Here is a 21,667-nt window from a genome sequence, read left to right on the forward strand (position 1 = left end):
ATGTGCAGCAGGTACTGGTGATTAAGGATGGAGATGGAAATGTGTTGACTGGCGCCAGTAGTGTGCTTAATAGATGGAAAGAATATTTTGACAAGTTGATGAATGAAGAAAATGAGAGAGAAGAGTAGAAGAGCCAAGCGTGAAGGACCAGTAAGTGGTAATGATTTGTAAGGGGGACGTTATAAAGGCACTAAAGAGAATGAAAAATGGAAAGGCAGTTGGTCATGATGACATACCTGTGGCGGTATGGAAGCAATTTGGAGAGGTGGCTGTGGAATTTTTGACCAACTTATTCAAGAGTGTTCAAGTGTGCTCGTTTACATTTTTAAGAAGTAAGCAACAGTATGGTTTCATGCGTAGAAAGAGTACGACAGATGCATTGTTTGCCTTGAGGATGCAAGTGGAAAAGTAGAGAGAAGGCCAGAAGGAGCTACATTGTGTCTTTGTGGATCTAGAGAAAGCCTATGACAGAGTAGCAAGAGAGGAACTGTGGTACTGCATGCGTAAGTCAGGTGTGGCAGAGAAATGTGTTATAATAATACAGGACATGTATGAGGACAGCAGAACAGTGGTGAGGTGTGCCATAGGTTTGATAGAGAATTTTAGGCGGAGGTGGGACTGCATCAGGGATTGGCTGTGAGCCCTTTCCTGTTTGGTGTGGTAATGGATAGGCTGACAAATGAGGTTAGACTGGAATCCCCTTGGACCATGATGTTTGCAGATGACATTGTGATCTGCAGTGAAAGCAGGGAGCAGGTGGAGGAACAATTAGAATGATGGAGGGATGCACTGGAAATGAGAGGAATGAAGATTAGCCAAAGTAAAACAGAATGTGTGTGAACGAGAGCGGTGGAGAGTATAGTGTGGGGCTCCAGGGAGAAGAGGGTGGCTGACTTCAAATACTTACATAATAATACAACCCAGAGCAATGGTGAGTGCGGTAAGGAAGTGAAGAAACTGGTCCATGCAGGTTGGAGCAAATGGCGGAGGTGTCTGGTGGGTTATGTGACAGAAGAGTCTGCTCGGATGAAGGGCAAAGTTTATAAAACTGGTGAGGCCAGCCATGGTGTATGGATTAGAGACGGTGGCACTCAAGAGACAATAGGAAGCTGGAGGTGGCAGAAATTAAGATGTTAAACTTCTCTCTTGGAGTGAGCATGTTGGATAGGATTAGAAATGAGCTCATTTGAGGGACAACCAAATCAGAATCCACTTTATTGGCCAAATGTGCAAAAACACCCAAGGAATATTTTTCTCTGGCAGTCAGACAAAGAACAAAGAACAATCATCTCTACAGTCTTTAGAATGTTCAACGCCAGGTTATGTTGAGCACACCAAAGAATGGAAAGAAAGAACCACACCAAAGTCTTGCCACTTCCTGATGATACGCAGACTCACCACCGTCTTTAATAAGGCTGATGAACGTGGTATCATCTGCAAACTTCAGGAGTTTGAACGTTGGATACCACAAGGTGCAGTCGTTCATGTAAAGTGAGAAGTGCAGAGGACAAAGGACACAACATTGGGGTGCCCCGATGTTGATTGTGTGCGTGGATGAAGTGGTGTCCCCCATCCTCAACTGCTGTCTCCTGCCCATCAGGAACTTATAGATCCCTGGGAGATGGCAGGCGAAACGCTGAGCTGGAGAAGTTTGGAGGAGAGGAGTTCAGGGATGAGGGTGTTAAATGGACTGCTGAAATCCACGAACAGGATCCTGGCGTAGGTAGCCACGCTGTCAAGGCAAAAAATTATAACACATTGCTGGATTTGCCGGAACAATATGAAAACAGTGCGGAAAAACCCAAGAAGGGATGTGATGTCAGACATTGAGATAAACATCATGGCGGCTATTGTAATCCATTTTAAGAATGACGATGAATTTTCCGATAAATTGAGTGACGAACATGATTGTGAAGGGTCCCACAACGACGGTGAAGAATATGAATTTTATAAAGGCATCAAAGGTTATCAGTTTGAGTCAGTTAGACAGCACACACGTTCAAAAGCAAACAAAATAGCTGGCGATGAAAGTGCTGAGATAGCAGTCAGACCCAGGGGGGAGGACATGCCTTCTGTTGGAAACAAAGACTGGTAAGCATTTGTGAAGTTCTTGTTTTGTTTATTTAGTCATGAACTAATAAATATCCTGAATGTATATATGAAGTTTTTGGTCTTGTTTTAAAATTATGCATACACCGTGTATTTCGTAAATACGTACGGAAAAACCCCAACAACCGGGACAACTATTTTGCGTGTACAGGGCTTGTTTATGATTGTACCAAAAGACACAGAAGCTGATAACGTAGTCCACATTCTAAGTTGGTATATTTTCACAAATAAAGATTTTAATGAACGAAATACATTTAAAATGTTGTCACGTTAATTTCAGAGCAATAGCTGTTCATGACTTGTTTCACCATAAATATAATTTCAAGTGGTAAACTGATGCCATAAAGACCTGTCTAAACCCCATTTTAGTCACAGTTTTCCCAAGATGTCATGAGCAAAACCACAAAATTTATACTGAAAGCTGAAACCGGTATCTTATGGGGTTTTTTCTGGGCACGAAATGCCTAAAATAGAATTGTAAATGGGCTGGATGGTTCTCTTTACTAGACATATGGGTCTTAGAGCTGTAGAAGTTTGTGAAATTGAACAGATTTTTATTTATTATATTCACAGGTGTACATGTAAATGCTGCATACCCATGCAAACAACAGGAGAGAGTTTTTGTTGCCATGAGAGTCAACATATTCACTAGAAAATGGCAGATTATCCAAACCTTCTGCAGTACATGATGGTGCACCAAGGATTTATTGCCAGCTGTCTGAACCCATGGGTACTGGAGGTTGCCAATTTACAATTCAGGCAACAGTATCGGCAGCGACTGGATTTTCCACAACACAAATAAAAGCTGCATTGAAAATTATTAATATTAACATCCCTCCTAATCAGCCCAGCTTTTTGCCATTTACATTCATCCATACATTAGTTTTTTCATAGCTTATCCTCACAAGGGTCACGGGAGTGCTGGAGCCTATCCCAGCTGTCACAAGGCAGAAGGAAATGGTTCCCAGGCAAATGTAGGGCACATGGAGAACGAGGAGAACATGCAAAGACACAGGTAGGGCCAGGATTGAACCCGGGGCCTCATAATTGTGAGACCAACACTTTACAGCTGCGCCTCTGTGCTGCCCCATTTACATTCAGATTTTTAAAAACATTTATTTTTATTATTATTGTTTTTGCTAAAAGCAGCATTTGTCCAATCAATGTTTCTTTAAACACAGTCTCATTCTGTAAAATTGTCATGTGAGTGTATTTTCATATTTTCAGGTTAATGTGAAACCAGTATCTTCTGGTTTTGTTTGGACACGAAATGCCTAAAACGGAATTGTAAATGGGGTGGAAGGTTCTCTTTACTACACATATGGACACACACTAGATACATTTTACTGCTTATAGACAACTTGTGAGATTGTGTTGGGGAATTGTTGGCAGAAATAACCGTGCGCTACTTCCATCCTGCTGTGTGTCAAAGATTCGAGACACCTTTCCCAATCCAGAGGGCCAAGAGCACACAGGATTTAAATGGTCTAAATCCTGATTTTTTTTTCTTTGTGTAAATGTTGATGTACTGTATATGTTTGTATATGAAGTAAACAGCACCACAGAACTAGAATCATAGCATTTTTATTGAACTGTATTGCTTATATTTTGTATAAATGTGTTACATAACATTTGCACAGAATTACTCGGTCTTTCAACAAGAGTACTTTGAGAACACCCGAGGTTAAAATAATTATTACAGTATACTATCTGCTGTCAACAAATCTTGACATATGTTGTGCTAAAGCTTGGGCTTTGTCAGGATGAATGAATCCTGCTGCCAGTGCTCTTGGTTGCTCATCTCTGAGCTCTGAGATGGAATTTCTAAGAGCTTTCTAAGAGCATGAGGGCTCTCAAGAGTAGGCGTTTGGACATGAGCCATGAGACATAATATATTGTGGGCTCTGTTTTCACTGGTCGTGCTGTGTGGTGCCCTTTGTACTTTGGAAAGCCAACTCTGTATTGTGGGATACCATCTCTTCTTATGGCCTGCATTCTACTGGCATTTTCATTATGGTGAAGAGCAGCGAGATATCTTCCAATCATTTGGGACATCCATCCAAGTGTGTGCGCTTTGGTGCAAATCTGATCACCAGACTATGGAAAGCTTCCTAGCTTGATGTCTGGAATTCAGATGTAAGCGATTACACATCTTTGATCACTGCATCCGATTTGATGACATCTGTAAGTTTTATACTGGCCACAGTTCCACAAACAAGCCACTCTTTGTCCTGCTCATAAATCTAATGGACATGATCAAAATATGGATACATGTCTTGGAATTGTGTTCATGTTGATCATGAATGTGATTATCCAAGGACAGCCACTTGTCCTTTAGGTAGTCCTTTGTTAAGTGCAGGTGCTGTGGCTGCAACATAATACATATGATTTAAGATTGATCTTTTCCAGAACATCACTTCAGGGGACGAATATCCAATCTTGGTAAGTTTTTTTAACGAGACCTTTGGCAGTATGGTACACATTAATGTAATGTTTTAACTCTGAACAACGTGGGTTGTTTACTTTTAAATGGTCTCGAATAAAGGCTGCTACTAACTTGTGTCTGTTTGTGACCACGCTTTGATGGTCTGCCCTTCATTTTCTGTCAATTACAACATACTTCTCTTAAAGGTCAGTAGTTCACAAGCGAAGCTGTTTCCAGCTTCATTGGTCTGTACTACCTGAATTTTGACAACTTTTTTAGTAGTTTATTCAATTAAGGTATAAGAGCCATACTTGGCTGAGTGACCAGGATTGTTATTTCTGCAGTCTCTGGCAAGGTGGATTCAATCAGGGATTTGTCTGATTTCCTGTATTAGCTCTGCTTGTTTTTCCCCTCCATCCAATTACAATTGTGGGTGGAATATAAACATTTTGGTGACACTGATATGTTTGCCTGCTAATTGATGAAACTTTCATTTGCAGCATATGTAAAATAGGGCTTATATGACAACCAGAATAGAGGATGGCTGCCAACAACATTAGGTTGCGAACTGGCATCTGGTTAATCATTGGTTGACTGCCCCATGTTCTGGAAAGCGAACAGCTTGTGCATTTCTGTATACTGCATACAATTGTGCCAAATCCACTGCCAGGTTTGTTTTCGATGTGACCTTGCCTTGGGGCAATTTAGAGAGGGCATATGTCAAAGAGAGTCAACAAATTATTCTCAAACACTATGTACTTCCTTACACTGACGGGGTCTGACACTGGTGGTTTTTCTTTTGCCGCTTCTGTTTGGTCATATATAACTTCCTTCTGGGCCTCCTGTAATGAAATGTTCAAAGGTTGATATTCTGTGTCCTTTGCATCATTCAGGTTTGTATCCTCACTTTGATCCAGTGCATTAATTGGGCTGAACATTGACTAGCAGTATTCTGGTTCTGCTTTTGGGGAGTGCAAGAACCATTCTTACCAAATGGAAAAAAGCCAAGGGATCAGTCTGTGTTCCCCACTCCATTGCAGTCAGGTTGGACTGTGTGGGTATTGTCAGTTTGGGTACTTTAATCAACCAGCTTGCAGACTACATTAATACCTTTTGGAATGAGTATAGCACTTCATGACGGATATCTGTGTTCCTTTATCATGAACAGGCTCTTTTTCAGTCTGGCAACTTTTGGAATAGACCAAAGATGGAGGTTCAGCATCTGCTGGTTCGACCAAAAAATGCTTCCTGCAATAACTGGAATTCTTCTTCTTCCTATTGTTTGGCTGGTCCCCTTAGGGGTCGCCACATCGTGTCATCTCAGATGAACACAGATTTGTTTGGCACAGTTTTTTTGTGCCCGATGCCCATCCTGATGCAAAACCTCTGGATTTTAGCCAGTGACCTGCAACATCTGTAATTATTATACAAAAATAAGGTTCAAAGTTTACAAAATGAGAAAAAATGTATGGATAAAGCACAGGTTTATCCATCCATCCATTTTCTTCACTGCTTATCCTCACGAAGGCCACGGGGAGTGGTGGAGCCTATCCCAGCTTTTAACGGGCAGGAGGTGGGGTACACCCTGAACTGGTTGCCACCCAATCGCAGGGCACATCGAGACAAACAGCCCCACCCACAATCACACCTAGGGGCACTTTAGTGTCCAATTAATGTTGCATGTTTTTGGAATGTGGGAGGAAAACGGAGTGCCAGGAGGAAACCCACGCAGGCACGGGGAGAGCATGCAAACTCCCCATAGGCACATCTGGGATTGAACCCAGGACCTCAGAAATGTGAGGCCAACGCTTTACCAGCCGCTCCGGCAAGCCGCCCCAGCACAGGTTCATTTCATTCTATTTTATGGTGCACAAATTATTTGTGATTGTTATTATTATTTTGATGTTATTATTATTTTGATAATATCCTATTCTGAGAGTGACTAGTAAGTAATACTGCTTGTTTTAATGCTGCGTAGTATTGTATTAAAATAAAAAAAAACCTGCACAAAATAAATAAATAAACAAACAACAAAATTAAAGGTTTGTATCCATCCATCCATCCATTTTCTTAGCCACTTATCCTCACAAGGGTCATGGAAGTGCTGGAGCCTATTCCAGCTGTAAATGGGCAACAGGTAGGGTACACCCTGAACTCGTTGCCAGACAATCGCAGGGAACATCGAGACAACAGCCCCACTCACAGTCACACCTAGGGGCAATTTAGATGATCCAAACACCACACAGGGAGAGGTGGGATTGAACACGGGTCCTCTGCACTGTAAGGCCAACTCTTTCCAGCTGCTCCACCGTGCCGCTTTTCTAGTTGAGACTGGTCGATTTGGAGTAAAATATTTTCCGCTAAGAACGACATGTGCTTCTATCATTCAACCATGTAAGCAGTGTTTAAAGTTTTCAGGAAAAAAAAGATCAATATACTTCCGGAATTTGTCTTTTATCAAAAGCTCTTCGCAGTTTTGGTAGTTTCTAATAATAATAACACACGAATAACACCCAACCGCCTCACTAAGCCGTAGATGGACTTAGAACCCTTGCTAAGAAAATGAAGGAACACTCTGGTTTTGACACGTCTATGTGGGGTAACTGGATGAATGTGTTTGGGAAATGGAAGGGTGTCATTTCATCAATCTTCATCTCTCTGGCTGTCTTCACCTCTATTCTCACCCGCTGTGGATGCTGTTGCATTCCTTGGATTCATTCTCTTTTAACCCGTCTGAATGAGAAGGAGACTGGTGCCCCAGCTGATGGCCATGGGAATTATGTCCTCATTAGATCCCTGCCCCGACACACTCCTCAAGATGATTCTATTGTTGCTGTTCCGCTTGAAAATGATGCTGAACTTCCACCATTTCCTGATTGTCAAGATGTTGACATGGCCTATGATTGCAATGTCCTTGCTCATATTGTGTGATTATTCTGTTCTACTTATATTTGAGTGTTGGTGCTTTTTTAGAAATGTTTTGCTGTTTTGAGTTGTCTAGCACTGTCCTGCAGGTTTAAGGCTCACGGGTGTTCTGAATCATGTGGTTCCGCACTTGCTATAAGGTATGTTTGGACGACTAGAGAGGGTTTTATGTTTTCCATATTTCTTGAAGTGTTACTTTTGTGATTTTTGTGATCTATTTCATAGATCAAGAGATGGAGTGAAGACTATTTTACTTTTATTGTACTTTCATAGTTTAAATATGACCTTCTACATTTCATCAACAGTTAAGGTGTTGTTCATTTGCTAATCAGACAAGGACGTGTTGTGCAGCAGCGGTGGTTGTCCTTGATCTTTTTACGCAGAAAACCGGCTGGCCCCTTGGCCAGGCGTTGCCGCGGAAACGAACGACACCAGACAAGGAGCGGAAAGTTACTGTCCCGGCTGAAGACTTTTATTTAGATTTAGATGTACTTTTTTATTTTTAGAGTTCTACTGCCTTGGGGGCGGCAGCCACTTTTACCATGGACCCATATATATATAAAAACCTTGTGTGTTACTGGGCAGCTTTTGTCTTCCTCTGAGGCCATCTTGTCAGAAGACACACGTCTTGTGGGCAGCAGATGCCTAGATAAGACCCGGACATCGGTATTGCACAATTCTTTCTAATAATTTAATTTACTCGTCTAATCATTGGTCATCTCTTCCTCGATCCGTGAACACACGTGGGGTTCAAACTCACAAATCCCTACAGTAGCAAATGCATGATAAAAGTAGTCACAATAATTCTATCAGGTGCATAAAAAAAATCTTCCTTCTCTGAGGTCACTTGGTAGACCTTAAAAGTGTGGAGCAATGTGAAAGAGTCAACTATTACCAATGGATTTCGATTGGCCCCACTGCTGTGTGAGGAGAACAGCACAACTTCAGCGGTAACACAAAATTAAAATTAAAATTACATTTACATCTCAAGTTCCTCCCCTGCTGTCTGTAAATGTGCTGCTCACACCTCCACCTCTGATCTTGTTTCACTGAGCAATGTCCATGCAGTCTGTGAGTGGCCTCCCTTCTCCCTTCAACCTGTACAAGGAGGAATGTGTGCTGCCCTTAACATGGATTTGTTTTGAAAAGGCTTTTCCGTCTTTGAGTCAGATTTTTTTCAAAAACTGTCTAATCTGTGCTCAAAACAATACCGGAAAGCCCACACTGTACTCGTACTGTATAACTATTTCGCAGTCTTTATCTTCCATTAGGCAACAAGTCACTGCGTCGCTGCCTCGGCACGCAGAGGACCCACTGCACGTCATACAACTTGGAGACTACATCCTGGTCAGGAACTTCAGATGCAAGAACGGGAGACATCGGCGCTGGTTTAGGCTATTCCAAGTACTGCTTGTCACCCACATCGGTGTCAAGATCACTGAGCACGCCACCTGGGTCCACGCTTCCCACCGCTAAAGACTGACAATGGACCTTACTTCATTGCTTCAAGTCCCACGGCCGGGACCAACCCATGAATATAACAAGATCAAAGAAATGACAGAGACACGATCGACGGAAGTGCTGAGGCATCCTTGGGAAGTACATTGCAACATTAACAACATATTTCAATATTTTTCAGCATATTTGTTTTTCTGTGTTTTGACTTTATTGATCCTTTGGGTCAGAGGGTGGGGGGAGTTGTGATAAAAAAAACAAAAAAATTAAGTTTAATCTGTGTCCTCTTCAAGTCACTTCTGTTCATGACAACTTGTGGGTTTCCTGTGTTCCAAATGTACAGAAGTAAGCGGAACAACTGCACCTAGCTGAGAGACTGACACACGTCAATTTTGTCCAACCACTTGTAACACACCTCTGACCATCTCATCGCTGTTTATGTAGTTACAATCTTTAACCAACACCTTGAAAGTGCTCAAATGACTCACAGTTACCTTGCTCCTTCTTGTGAAACGTATATCTAGCAAATACATGTATGGTGTTTGCTTTCGGAGTGAGATAATCAAAGAATTTTTCGTAATAAGTTTTTAGCAATTTATCTTCGTCTCCGGTCATCTAAAGAATCCCATACTATCTATTGCAAGGCACATAGAGACAAACAGCAGTCAGAGTCACAATCACACCTGAGGGGAATTTAGAGTCTCCAATTAATGCATGTTTTTAGAATGTGGTAGGAAACCAGACTACCCAGAAAAAAAACCCACGCAGGCACGAGGAGAACATGCAATCTCCACACAGGCAGGGCTGGGATTTAAGCCCTGGTCCTCAGAACTGATCCAAGTTAAAGTCTAAATTGCCTCACTAGAAGTTTGTAAACAGCAGTCATTCACATTTGAAAAATGTACGGGTGTCAGTCGCAGATATAAAGTTACGGGTGTGGTCCACCAGTCATGCCCGCAGATAAAGTTGCAGGTGTGATTAGGGATGGAATCTCAAGACCTTAAAATAACTTACTGGATTAATATAACATAACTGTAAATTAAAAGTAAAATAAACAAATACGCAACTAAATTAGAAAACAAAAAGTTCAAACTTAGAAATGATAATTTCCAATATCAACTCATATGAGTAGAATATAACAAAAGGGTATTTAAAATTTTTCATAAGTAAAATTCTTGATCTGACAAACTTTATCTGAAAAAAAGTTAAATGCACTGGCCTGTCAAGGAATAAACACGAACGGTCATACCCACAATGTTTTGAAAATGCTGAAAGTTTAGTTAAACATAATCGGCGTTAGTGGCAACAAGCTAGCAATAGATCGTAACAAACATTCCTGTCGGCAATCGTGATATATTGTTATAAGCTAGCAGTAGATGATCTAAGTCTACTAAAGCATGGAGAGTGGAATACTTTTCAACTTCAAGATAACGTGTACCATGGGAAAAATGACTATTTGCATTTCGATAAATGGAAAGACTAGTCTAACGCTAGAACTAAGATCAAGTCAAAATAAATCACAATCTCATACTTGTTATAGTTAGATACTGAAACAATATCTGTGTTATATCCCAGAAATGTTTTTAGTGTTACTGAATTTCCTTAAACGTGGCTCATGATGCTCATTGATGACTTTCAACGTAAATGCACTCGTCGTACGTGAAGAAGCTCTGAACATGCGCTTTGAGCATAACTTCCGAACATGCTCAGTACGGTTCACTTGTATTTCCTGTTTCCGGGTGAATACTGATTGTTTAGGAGCAGGCTTGTTTTTTTAACAACATTTATGAAATAAACACGTAAATTAATGTCAACGCTACACAAAATAAGCGAGGTCTTTCAATATCTATTTTTTCCACTCGTAACAAATTTTACGCGCATGATTTTTCGTGCTCGACTGCAGATTTGCGATCGCTCGTCAAATCACAGTGACAAAGTTACCGTGAAAACTTAGTTACTTTACTGATAACTTAGTTCAAAAGTAACTAAGTCAGAAATAAGTTACTGATTAGTTACGTTCGTACGTTGTGAGAGAGAGAGAGAGAGAGAGAGAGAGAGAGAGAGAATAACTGAAGTAAAAGTAGACACCCAAATATTTACTTGAGTAAAGTGAGAAACTATGAGAAATATGTTAGAATAGTACAGGACATGTATGAGGGCTGCAGAACCCCGGTCAGTTGTGCCATAGGTGTGTCAGACAAATTTATAGTGGAGGGGGACGGCATCAGGGTTCCGCGCTGAGCCCAGTCCTGGTTGCGGTAGTAATGAATAGGTTGACAGATGAGGCTAGACTGGAATCCCCTTGGACCATGATGTTCGCAGATGATATTGTGATCTGCAGTGAAAGCAGGGAGCAGGCAAGGAACAGTTAGAAAGATGGAGGTACACACTGGAAAGGAGAGGAATGAAGATTAGCCAAAGTAAAAGAGAATAAATGTGCGCAAATGAGAGAGGTCGAGGAGAAAGTGAAGCTCCGGGGAGAAGGGATAACGAGGGTGGAAGACTTCAAATACTTGGGGTCAACAATACAGAGCAATGGTGAGTGTGGTATGGAAGTTAAGAAACAGCTCCAAGCGGGATGGAACAGTTGGCGGAAGGTGTCTGGTGTTCTATGTGACAGAAAAGTATCCGCTAGGATGAAGGGCAAAGTTTATAAAACGGTGATGAGGCCGGTCATGGTGTATGGATTAGAGACGGTGGCTTCTGAAGAAACAACAGGAAGCAGAACTGGAGGTAGCAGAAATGAAGATGCTGAGGTTCTCGCTTGGTGTGATAGGATTATAAATGAGCTCATGAGAGGGACAATCAAAGTTGGATTTTTTGGAGACAAGGTCAGAGAGAGCAGACTTCGATGGTTTGGACATGTTCAGAGGCGTGAGAGTGAGTATATTGGTAGAAGGGTGGTAAGGATAGAGCTGCCAGGTAAAAGAGCGAGAGGAAGACCAAAGAAAAGGTTGATGGATGTTGTGAGGGAGGACATGAGGACATGGGTGTTAGAGAGGAGGATGCACGAGATAGGCGTAGATGGAAAAAGATGACACGCTGTGGCGACCCCTAACGGGACAAGCTGAAAGAAAAATAAAAAGTCAGAAACTATTCAATGCAGCTGTATGGGGGCACAAGCCAGTGCAATCTGTAGGCCAATCCCAAACCCGGATAAATGCAGATGGTTGCGTCAGGAAGGGCATCCGGCGTAAAATTGTGCCACATAAATATGAGCGTTAAAGACTTCCATACCGGATCGGTCGTGGCCCAGGTAAACAACACCCACCCCCCGGCACTGTTAATCTGCAGGGTGGCGGTGGAAATTCAGCTACGGTGGGTTGAAGACAAAAAAGAGGAGGAAACCAGATTCGTCGGCAGAAGAAAAAGAGGAATGCACAGAGCCTACAACTGAGTGTAGGGACTTTGAATGTTGGGACTATGACAGGAAACGCTCAGGAGTTGGTTAACATGATGAGTCGTACAAATTTTGAGATATTGTGTACCTAAGAGAGCAGGGGGAAAGGTAGTCAGGCTAGAGGTTTAGGAGCAGAGTTTAAATTATTTTACCTTGAATTAGATGGGAAGAAAAATGGAGTTGGGGTTATTTTAGACTTGTTGGTGGAACCCCCAATTACAGGAAGTCATACAAGGAAAGAGGTTACCGAAGAAAGAGTGGGACACTGAAAGGACTGAGGAGAGGCAAAAGGAATACATTGAGATGCAAAATAGGACAAAGGTAGAGGTGGCAAAGGCTCAACAAGAGGCATATGACAAGATGTACACCAGGTTGGACACGAAAGAAGGAGAAAAGGATCTCTACAGACTGGCCAGACAGAGGGGTAGAGATGGGAAGGATGTGCAGCATGTAAGGGTGATTAAGGACGGAGATGGAAATGTTTTGACTGGTGTCAGTAGTGTGCTAAATAGAGGGATTGAATACTTTGAGAAGTTGATGAATGAAGAAAATGAGAGAGAAGGAAGAGTAGAAGAGGCAAATGTGAAGGACCAGGAAGTGGCAATGGTCAGTAAGAGGAAAGTTAGACAGGCACTGAAGAGGATGACAAATGGAAAGGCAGTTGGTCATGATGACAAACCGGTGGAGGTATGGAAGCAATTTGGAGAGGTGGCTAAAGACTTTTTAACCAACTTATTCAACAGAATACTAGCAGGCGAGAAGATGCTTGAAGAATGGTGGGTAAACGTGCTCGTTCACATTTTTAAGAACAAAGGCCATTTGGAGAGCTGTGGGAACTATAGAGGAATAAAGTTGATGAACCACACAATGAAGTTATGGGAAAGAGTAGGGGAGGCAAGATTTAGGACATAAGTAAGTATCTGTGAGCAACAGTATGGTTTTGGTTCGAATGAGTACCACAGATGCATTGTTTGCCTTAAGGATGCCAGTGGAAAAACACAGAGAAGGTCGGAAGGAGCTACATTGTGTCTTCTTGGATCTAGAGAAAGCCAATGACAGAGTACCAAGAGAGTAGCTGTGGTACTGCATGTGTAAGTCTGGAGTGGGGGAGAAATATGTTGTATTCCAGGGCATGTATGAAGGCAGCAGAACAGTGGTGAGGTGTGCCGTTGGTATGACAGAAGAATTTAAGGAGGACTCTACAAGGGATCAGCTGAGCCCCTCCCTGTTTGCTGTGGTAATGGATAGGTTGACAGATGAGGTTAGACTGGAATCCCCTTAGACCATGATGTTACAAGATGATATTGTGATCTGTAGTGAAAGCAGGGAGCATGTGGAGGAACACTTAGAAAGATGGAGGCATGCACTAGAAAGGAGAGTAATGAAGATTAGCCTTACTAAAACAGAATGTGTGTGTGTGTATGAGAGGGGTCGAGGGGGAAGAATGAGGCTCCAGGGAGAAACGATAGCGAGGGTGGACGATTTCAAATACTTGGGTCAACAATCCAGAGGGATGGTGAGTGTGGTAAGGAAGTGAAGAAACAGGTCCAAGCAGGTTGGAACACCTGGCGGAAAGTGTCTTGTGTGTTCTGTAACGGAAGAGTCTCTGCTCGGATGAAGGGCAAATATTATAAAACAGTGCTGAGGCTGCCTATGATGTATGGATGAGAGACGGTGGCACTGAAGAAATAACATGGAGCAGATCTGGAGGTGGCAGAAATGAAGATGTTGAGGTTCTCGCTCGGAGTGAGAAGGTTGGATAGGATTATAAATGAGCTCACTAGAGGGACAGCCAAAGTTGGATGTTTTGGAGACAAGTTCGAGAGAGTAGACTTCGATGGTTTGGACATATCCAGAGGTGAGAGAGTGAGTATATTGGTAGAAGGGTGCTGAGGATGGAGCTGCCAGGCAAAAGAGCGAGAGGAAGACCAAAAAGAAGGTTGATGGATGTAGTGAGGGAAGACACGAGGGCAGTCGGTGTTCGAGAGGAAGATGCAGGAGATAGGATTAGATGGAAAAAGATGACACGCTGTGATGACACACAAGTGTCACACGAGAGCTGGTGACCATCCCAGCTAATTTCAGGTGATAGGTGCACTACACCATGAACTAGTCGCCAGTCAGGGCACATATCGACACCATCACTGACCAGGAATCGATCCCACGCTGCCCACACAAAAGTCGGGTGTGTGTACCACAACATCATCACTGACTTTTATATCATCATTTACACGGGGACAAAATGTGGAAGTTCAAGAGGGAATCTAAAAATAAACATGCAGACAAGTGATGGGAAGGGCATTTCTTCGGAGGCTACTTGATCAATCAGTTCCTTAAACATATTTTTTCACTGACTCATGTCTTTTCCATAACATATTTTAAGTGTGTCCTCAATCAATTTAAGATCCATCCCTGAGGTTCACGTTCAACTTAACATCTTCATCGAATCTCATAAATCCATTATAGTTCTTCTGTTTTTATAAGTATGAAAGGCAGGGATATTTAAAAAAACAAAAAAAGCACATTTGTGTGCAGTGAGCTCAGCTCCCCACCATCCTTACGCATCTGCTTTCGACTGGCTAGGCTCTCACCATGGGTGACCCTGCCAGGGGCCTAAAACCTTATACAACTCAGCTCGTAGGCTCAATGGGACACACCCTTTCCCCAAAATGTGGTGACAACTCAAGGTGGTGTCAGCCAAAACGCAAGGCTGCAAAACTAGTATTTGACGGGATGTGAAAAAGTTGGTTTGGGACATTCTAACAAAGAGTGGTGGAAATGAAGCTCCATATTTAACATGATGGCACTTTTCTTAAAAGCATCAACAGCTGACTCGACAAAATCCAAATACCTTCCTGTGGTGTCCCGCGAGCGGCTCTCTTCCTGGGGAGCCTTACAAAGCTGTTCACTTCACTCTGACTCGCGCCGTGGGAGGCACCCTTTTCCCTGTGACTTTGCTTCGACCAACTGTACCGCCTGCCTACAGAACCTCAGGCCGGACCCAATATTCAAAAGTACTTCAAGGCTTCGTTTGCAGTTTCTGCTCGGGTTCCCCCCACCTCCTACCCCACTACCCCCGGTGGCACGGGCTGGTCATAGCACCCCCTCTCGCTCCATTTCTATCACCCCATCATCCTTTGCTCCTCACATTCTATCATCACCTTTTTCTAGTTCTTCTTCTTAGGACTACAGAGCCATGGCGTTTCTGAGGACCATCCTCAGGCGCCTCAAGTGACTCAACAACAACAACAGCAGTAATAATCAACAGCTGTCGGTGTAAAGAAAAAGAAAAAGGACAAAGCCTCAGAAGGAACCTCTCTAGGATATGACTAGGGACGAACATCCATCCTGCTGCATCCTTGTCTGCCATGTCTGCCAAGAAAGGGTACGACAGATGCATTATTTCCCTTGAGGATGCTAGTTAAAAAGTACAGAGAAGGTCAGAAGGAGCTACTGTACATTGTGTCTTTGTGGATCTAGAGAAAGCCTATGACAGGGTACCAAGAGAGGAACTGTGGTACTGCATGCATAAGTCTGGTGTGGTAGAGAAATACTATTTTAGAATAGTACAGGAAATGTATGAGGGCAGCAGAACACGGTGAGGTGTGCCGTAGGTGTGACAGAAGAATTCGAGGTGGAGGTGGGACTGCATTAGGGATCAGCTCTGAGCCCCCGTCTGTTTGCTGTGCTAAAGGATAGGCTGACAGATGAGGTCCAAATATTTACTTGAGTAAAGTGAGAAACCATGAGAAATATGTTAGAATAGTACAGGACATGTATGAGGGCTGCAGAACCCCGGTGAGTTATGCCATAGGTGTGTCAGAAGAATTTATAGTGGAGGGGGGACGATATCAGGGTTCCGCGTTGAGCCTATTCCTGGTTGTGGTAGTAATGGATAGGCTGACAGATGAGGCTAGACTGGAATCCTCTTGGACCATGATGTTTGCAGATGACATTGTGATCTGCAGTGAAAGCAGGGAGTGGGTGGAGGAAGAATTAGAAAGATGGAGGCATGCACTGGAAAGAAGAGGAATGAAGATTAGCCAAAGTAAAACAGGATATATGTGTGTGAATGAGAGGAATGGAGGGGGAAGAGTGAGGCTCCAGGGAGAAGAGATAGCGAGGGTGGACTACTTCAAATACTTGGGGTCAACAATCCAGAGCGATGGTGAGTGTGGTAAGGAAGTGAAGAAACGGGTCCATGCAGGTTGGAAAAGCAGGCTGAAAGTGTCTGGTGTGCTATGTGACAGAAGAGTCTCTGCTAGGATGAAGGGCAAAATTTATAAAACAATGGTGAGGCTGGCCATGATGTATGGATTACAGACGGTGGCACTGAAAAGACAACAGGAAGCAGAGCTGGACGTGGCAGAAATGAAGATGTTGAGGTTCTGTCTCGGAGTGAGGAGATTGGATAGGATTAGAAATGAGCTCATTAGAGGGACAGCCAAAGTTGGATGTTTTGGATTCAAGGCTCGAGAGAGCAGAGTTCGATGGTTTGGACGTGTCCAGAGACGAGAGAATGAGAACATTGGTAGGAGGGTGCTGAGGATGGAGCTGCAAGGCAAAAGAGCGAGAGGAAGACCAAAGAAAAGGTTGATGGATGTTGTGAAGGAAGACATGAGGTCAATTGGTGTTAGAGAGGAAGATGCATGAGAAAGGCTTAAATGAAAAAGATGACACGCTGTGGTGACCCCTAATGGTACAAATCGAAAGGAATGGAAGTCTGTCTTCAGAAATTTAGGATATAGAAAAAATTTCCATCAGTTACCATGAAATGAGAGGGTAGCTCCTCAATTAAAATATATGGCTCCATCTTGTTAAAATCTTTGCTAAAATCAGCAAATAAAAGTCCAACTTGGGATTTAGGTTGTTCAAAATGCCTGTACAGTCTGTCCAAAATGAAGATTTTGGCCTTTTCAAGACCCATACTCGGTTGGTAGGCAAATTGCAGTGTGTGGCATTTTCCTCAAGTGAGTAGAATTATTTCCAGTGACGTACAGAAACAAAAATTATTGACCAAACTCTATAACCGATAATGAGGAACCCAAAGCTGAATATCAAAAACTAACTCAGACCCATGCGTTTGGGACAGAGGCCACCGCGTACAACAAGGCGCCTCTTGCCTCTCAATTTAAGCAACACTCTGACAGATGTAGTACGGAATTGCAAGTTGCAATTCTTCCGTGTCCCTTCCAACGCAGCCTTTCCTCCACATGGGTCAATAAATCAGTGTATTTGCTGTGACATACCCATACAGTCACATGAAGTAAATGTCCATTCTGACGCTTTTCCCCTCAAATGAAGAAGTGAATCGTTTTACCAACTGCCTAAGCGGTGTGGCCTCATATAGCTATCCTCAAACTAAAATTTACGCACAACAGCTCATTATTTCATACGGAGACAAGACGATGAGAATATTGAGGCACTTTTAATTTCACAATAACTCAATATATTGAAAACTGTGTTATCACGAATAAATGTTAGTGTCGTGTTGTGCTGTGGGTTGAACATACAGATCGTAAACAAAGAATTCTTAGAGCTTTCACAGCATTCAAAAGAAACATGAACCTCATCGAACGCTTACGTGCACCTATTACGTAACACAAATGGAACCATACTCACTGACAATGTTTGTTTTACGGAATTGACTGTAAACTGGATATAGCAATGGTAAAATACCTAATGTTCTATTAAATTCATTCATTCATTCATTTTCCATACCACTTATCCCCACTAAAGTAGTGCTGGAGACTATAACTGCCATCTTAAGGCAATAAGCAGGGTACACCCTGAGTTGGTCACAACCCAATTGCAGGGTATATACAAACAAATAACTATTCACAGACACATTCACACCAATGGGCAATTTGGAGTCTTCAATTGACCTACCATGGATATATTTGGGATATGGGAGGAAATCGGAGTACCCAGAGAAAACCGACACAGGTACGGGGACAATATGCAAACTCCACACAGGGGAGGACAGATTTTAACACGGGTTGTCAGATCTGTAAGGCAGATGAGCCAACCAGTCGCCCGCCAAGATCCATTTACTGTAGATTAACTTGTTTTGAAATATAATCCATTCATCCATTTTCAGATCCACTTATCCTCTCAACGGTCATAGGAGTGCTGGAGCCTATCAGAGCTATCTTAAATTCACGCTGAACTGCTTCCCAACCAATCACAGGACACACAGAGAAAAACAACAATTCGCATTCACACGTAAGAGCAATTTAGAGTCTCCAATTTAAGGATGTTTTTTGGGATGGTGGAGGAAACTGGAGTGCACAGAGAAAATACACGCAGGCACAGGAAGAATATGCAAACTCCACAGAGGTGGAACCGGGATTAGAATCCCTCAGAACAGTGAGGCCAATGCTCTAACCAGTTGCTACACTGTCCCACCCATTTTGAAATACAATACTGTATTATAATACCAGAAGTCATGTGCGCGGCATGGTGGACAACTGTTTAGAGCAGGGGTGTCCATGCCTTTTTACCCCATGGTCTAGTTTTCAAGCGGCCAGCCTCTCCAGATGGGGGGTACGTAAAATATGCAAATACAGGTCATGTTTTACCTTCTGAACATTTTCTCATCAACAAATGAATTATGAACAGCACTATGCGTGAATAAACGGTTGAAATTAAAAGATGAATACTCTTCTCTTTTGGGAAAGTTGTTGATCAAATACTCATTCATCTCTTCGGGTCAGGCCAGTGGACAGATTTGGCACACTTTTGTCTGTAACTTCTTATTTGGAGCAAGTTTTGGCGGCCACCGCTGTACAGATATTTTGCTGGATAGCTTTGTTAGGCATCAACTGGTCGAAACCTAAATACTGGAATAAAAGTCATATTTTTCATCACATTTTTTCACCCAATAATGTGTGGAAGTCATTGGGACTTCTGACAATCAATCCAATACACATGTGCCAAAATTACATCAGGATGACGGTTCCCCCCATACCCTATCCACACCGAGAAGGGAACCATGACAGCCAGCTCCTGAGCCCACACGTGATTCGTCAGTATCGTGTGGCGTTGTCTCTGACTGCTGAGTAGAGGTGGAAGGGGAGGTAATTGTACTGAGACAAATAAATCAAGAGGCCACAAAGAGACAACACAAATGTGCTGGAAAAGCATAGTTAAGAAAATGAGTGGGAAAAGGAGTAAAATCCGGACATACTTTGACAATCCAAAGGCAGATTATTGTGCAAGACAGAAAAACAAATCTCAAATCAAACTGGCTCCATATATTACTTGCACATGAAAGCACCCATCTGTACATGGGGAAGAGTAAGGACAAGCACTTCGATGTGATATTAACAAAAGTGCCAGTGTGTTGAATGCACCTGTTGCTGCTGATAGGGGGGACTGTGTATTCTAACAATGTCAGTCCCTTCTGAGAGAATCTTCTTAAAATGAGGGCAGAGATCCTCAAAGCTGAGGTACTTGCCGTTTCTAGATACCAATCTTATCTATAGACTTATCTAAATGCTGATAATTTTTTAAATTTTGTTTTGCACATTTTAATTAATACTTTGTTGTGGTGTGTTTCAGTGATTCTGTAATGTTTGATTGTAAAATTGTCGAGTATAAAAAATGTAATCTTAAAAACAGAAAATAGTTACGTTTGCTATTGTATTTCATTTTTTGAGGATCAGGTAGAAGTCACTGATAGTGCAGTGGTATACTCAGCTTAAAGTCAGGCAGTGTGGTTTTAGTTCCCACTCTGTTACATTGTGAATGAGTGCAAACGGTTGTCTGTGTCTTTTATGTACGATGTGACTAACTGGTAACCAGTTCAGGGTGGAGTCTGGCTTTTTCCTGAAGTCGGGTAGTATTGGTTCAGGCGACCAGAACAAGTGGTGTTAAAAATGGTGGCTGAATGGAGGATCAGGTAGAGTGGATGGATTAAGGCATATTTTAAAATTGACAATTTTTTTTTTTTACCCTACTATACATTATTTATTTATTTATGTTGCAGTTTGGGGCACAAAGTCAGCTCTTTTTGGTGAACCGATCCAAAACAGCAGTTCTCTAAAAAGAGCTGGAATTAGAATAAGCTTTATTATTGCCCAAGTGTGTAACATCACACAAAGAATATGTCTCCAGCAGTTAGTGCCACCGTGGTATGACATTCAGGACAAAGAACAAACAAACTAACAAGAACAAAGAACAAGAGACATTCAGTTAATTGGAATTATTCCTGATAAGAGTCACAGATGTGCAGGATGCAGATCGTGCTTCTGTACACGAGGCAGACAGTCAATTTGCCGAAATGCATAGCAAGAAATATTCATTAAATATAATTAAAAAGACCAAGAGTACACAGAACTACGAATACACGAATGACTCACCTGATATGCTGGCAATAAAACTGGCCGGGAAAATGATTAGTAATCGCCCAAATGTGTCCATCTTTTTTCTTCATGCCACGTTCATTACACAGGTCTCAGACGTTCTGTCCTCCAAGGCTGGAACGTACTGTAAACATATGTTCCCGCATCCTACTAAGTAGGTCATCAAAAGACCATGATAAGTATGACACTCACCAAATATAGGACGGAATTTTATATATATATATATATATATATATATATATATATATATATATACACACACACACACACACACACACACATACACACCATTGAACATGGCTGTATGTCGACGAGACACCCAATTCAGTCAGCCAGCGCCGTGGGACAAAAACCTTTGCGAATGTGGGGATTAGTTTACCTGGAGAGGTCTACGAACTTTCTTGATCATATTTGCCTCCGATGAGGGTTCTTCTTTCCTGCACGTCACCAACGTCAGGTGCATAAAAACAACCGAGGTACTTCCCATTATCGTTGTCAAAATAAAAGCCTTCTTGGTTCAATGCAGAATTATCTGGAGAAACCCCAATGAGAAATCAGTGCCCTTAAAGTCCCATTGACACGAAAAGCATGATTTTTAGTATGATTTTAATTTAAAAATAAATAAATAAGGGCAGTCAGAATGGACACATCCGTTTTTCCACCACACATGATTTTCACTGGCCATATTGCCAGTCAAACAAACCATTTTTCAATGCTAAATCTGTTGAGATGAAACGAAAATGTCTTATAGCACGACACCCAGAGTTTTGTCTGATACCGTTAAAAATTTAGAAGGTGATAATAAACGAAGGTATGTGGAAAAATTAGAGACACTTGGCATAAAGGACGCATATTTAAGTCGATGTTTTCCCCGATAAGAAAGTGGACTGTTAACCCGCTTCCGCTTGTCTTGGACAACTGGATCTACACATGTATCTGGTGAGTAAAACGTTGAGATTTACACTGAAGAGTTTGAAAGCATATAAA

General features: G+C 42.2%; 1 protein-coding gene across 8 annotated transcripts in view; it reads right to left on the reverse strand.

The window, feature by feature from the left end:
* The window catches only part of ca10a (carbonic anhydrase Xa), a 148,450-nt gene extending 127,263 nt beyond the window's left edge, over nucleotides 1-21,187 (reverse strand). For 6 of the 8 annotated variants that reach the window (XR_009793539.1, XR_009793537.1, XR_009793538.1 and 3 more), the window contains exons 1-2: nucleotides 20,969-21,119; nucleotides 20,678-20,804 (exon numbers count right to left, since the gene is read on the reverse strand). Coding sequence is in view for 3 of the 8 variants with exons in the window: in XM_061809738.1 (XP_061665722.1) it covers nucleotides 20,678-20,738 (61 nt within the window). In the remaining 5 variants the exon portion in view is untranslated. Of the gene's footprint in view, nucleotides 1-20,677; nucleotides 20,805-20,968 lie in introns of all 8 variants that reach the window. The other 2 variants (XR_009793536.1, XM_061809737.1) reach the window with 2 other exon arrangements.
* Between the last annotated feature and the right edge of the window lie 480 nt (nucleotides 21,188-21,667).

The sequence above is a fragment of the Syngnathoides biaculeatus genome, chromosome 22, assembly GCF_019802595.1.
Source record: "Syngnathoides biaculeatus isolate LvHL_M chromosome 22, ASM1980259v1, whole genome shotgun sequence".
Taxonomy (NCBI): Eukaryota; Metazoa; Chordata; class Actinopteri; order Syngnathiformes; family Syngnathidae; genus Syngnathoides; species Syngnathoides biaculeatus.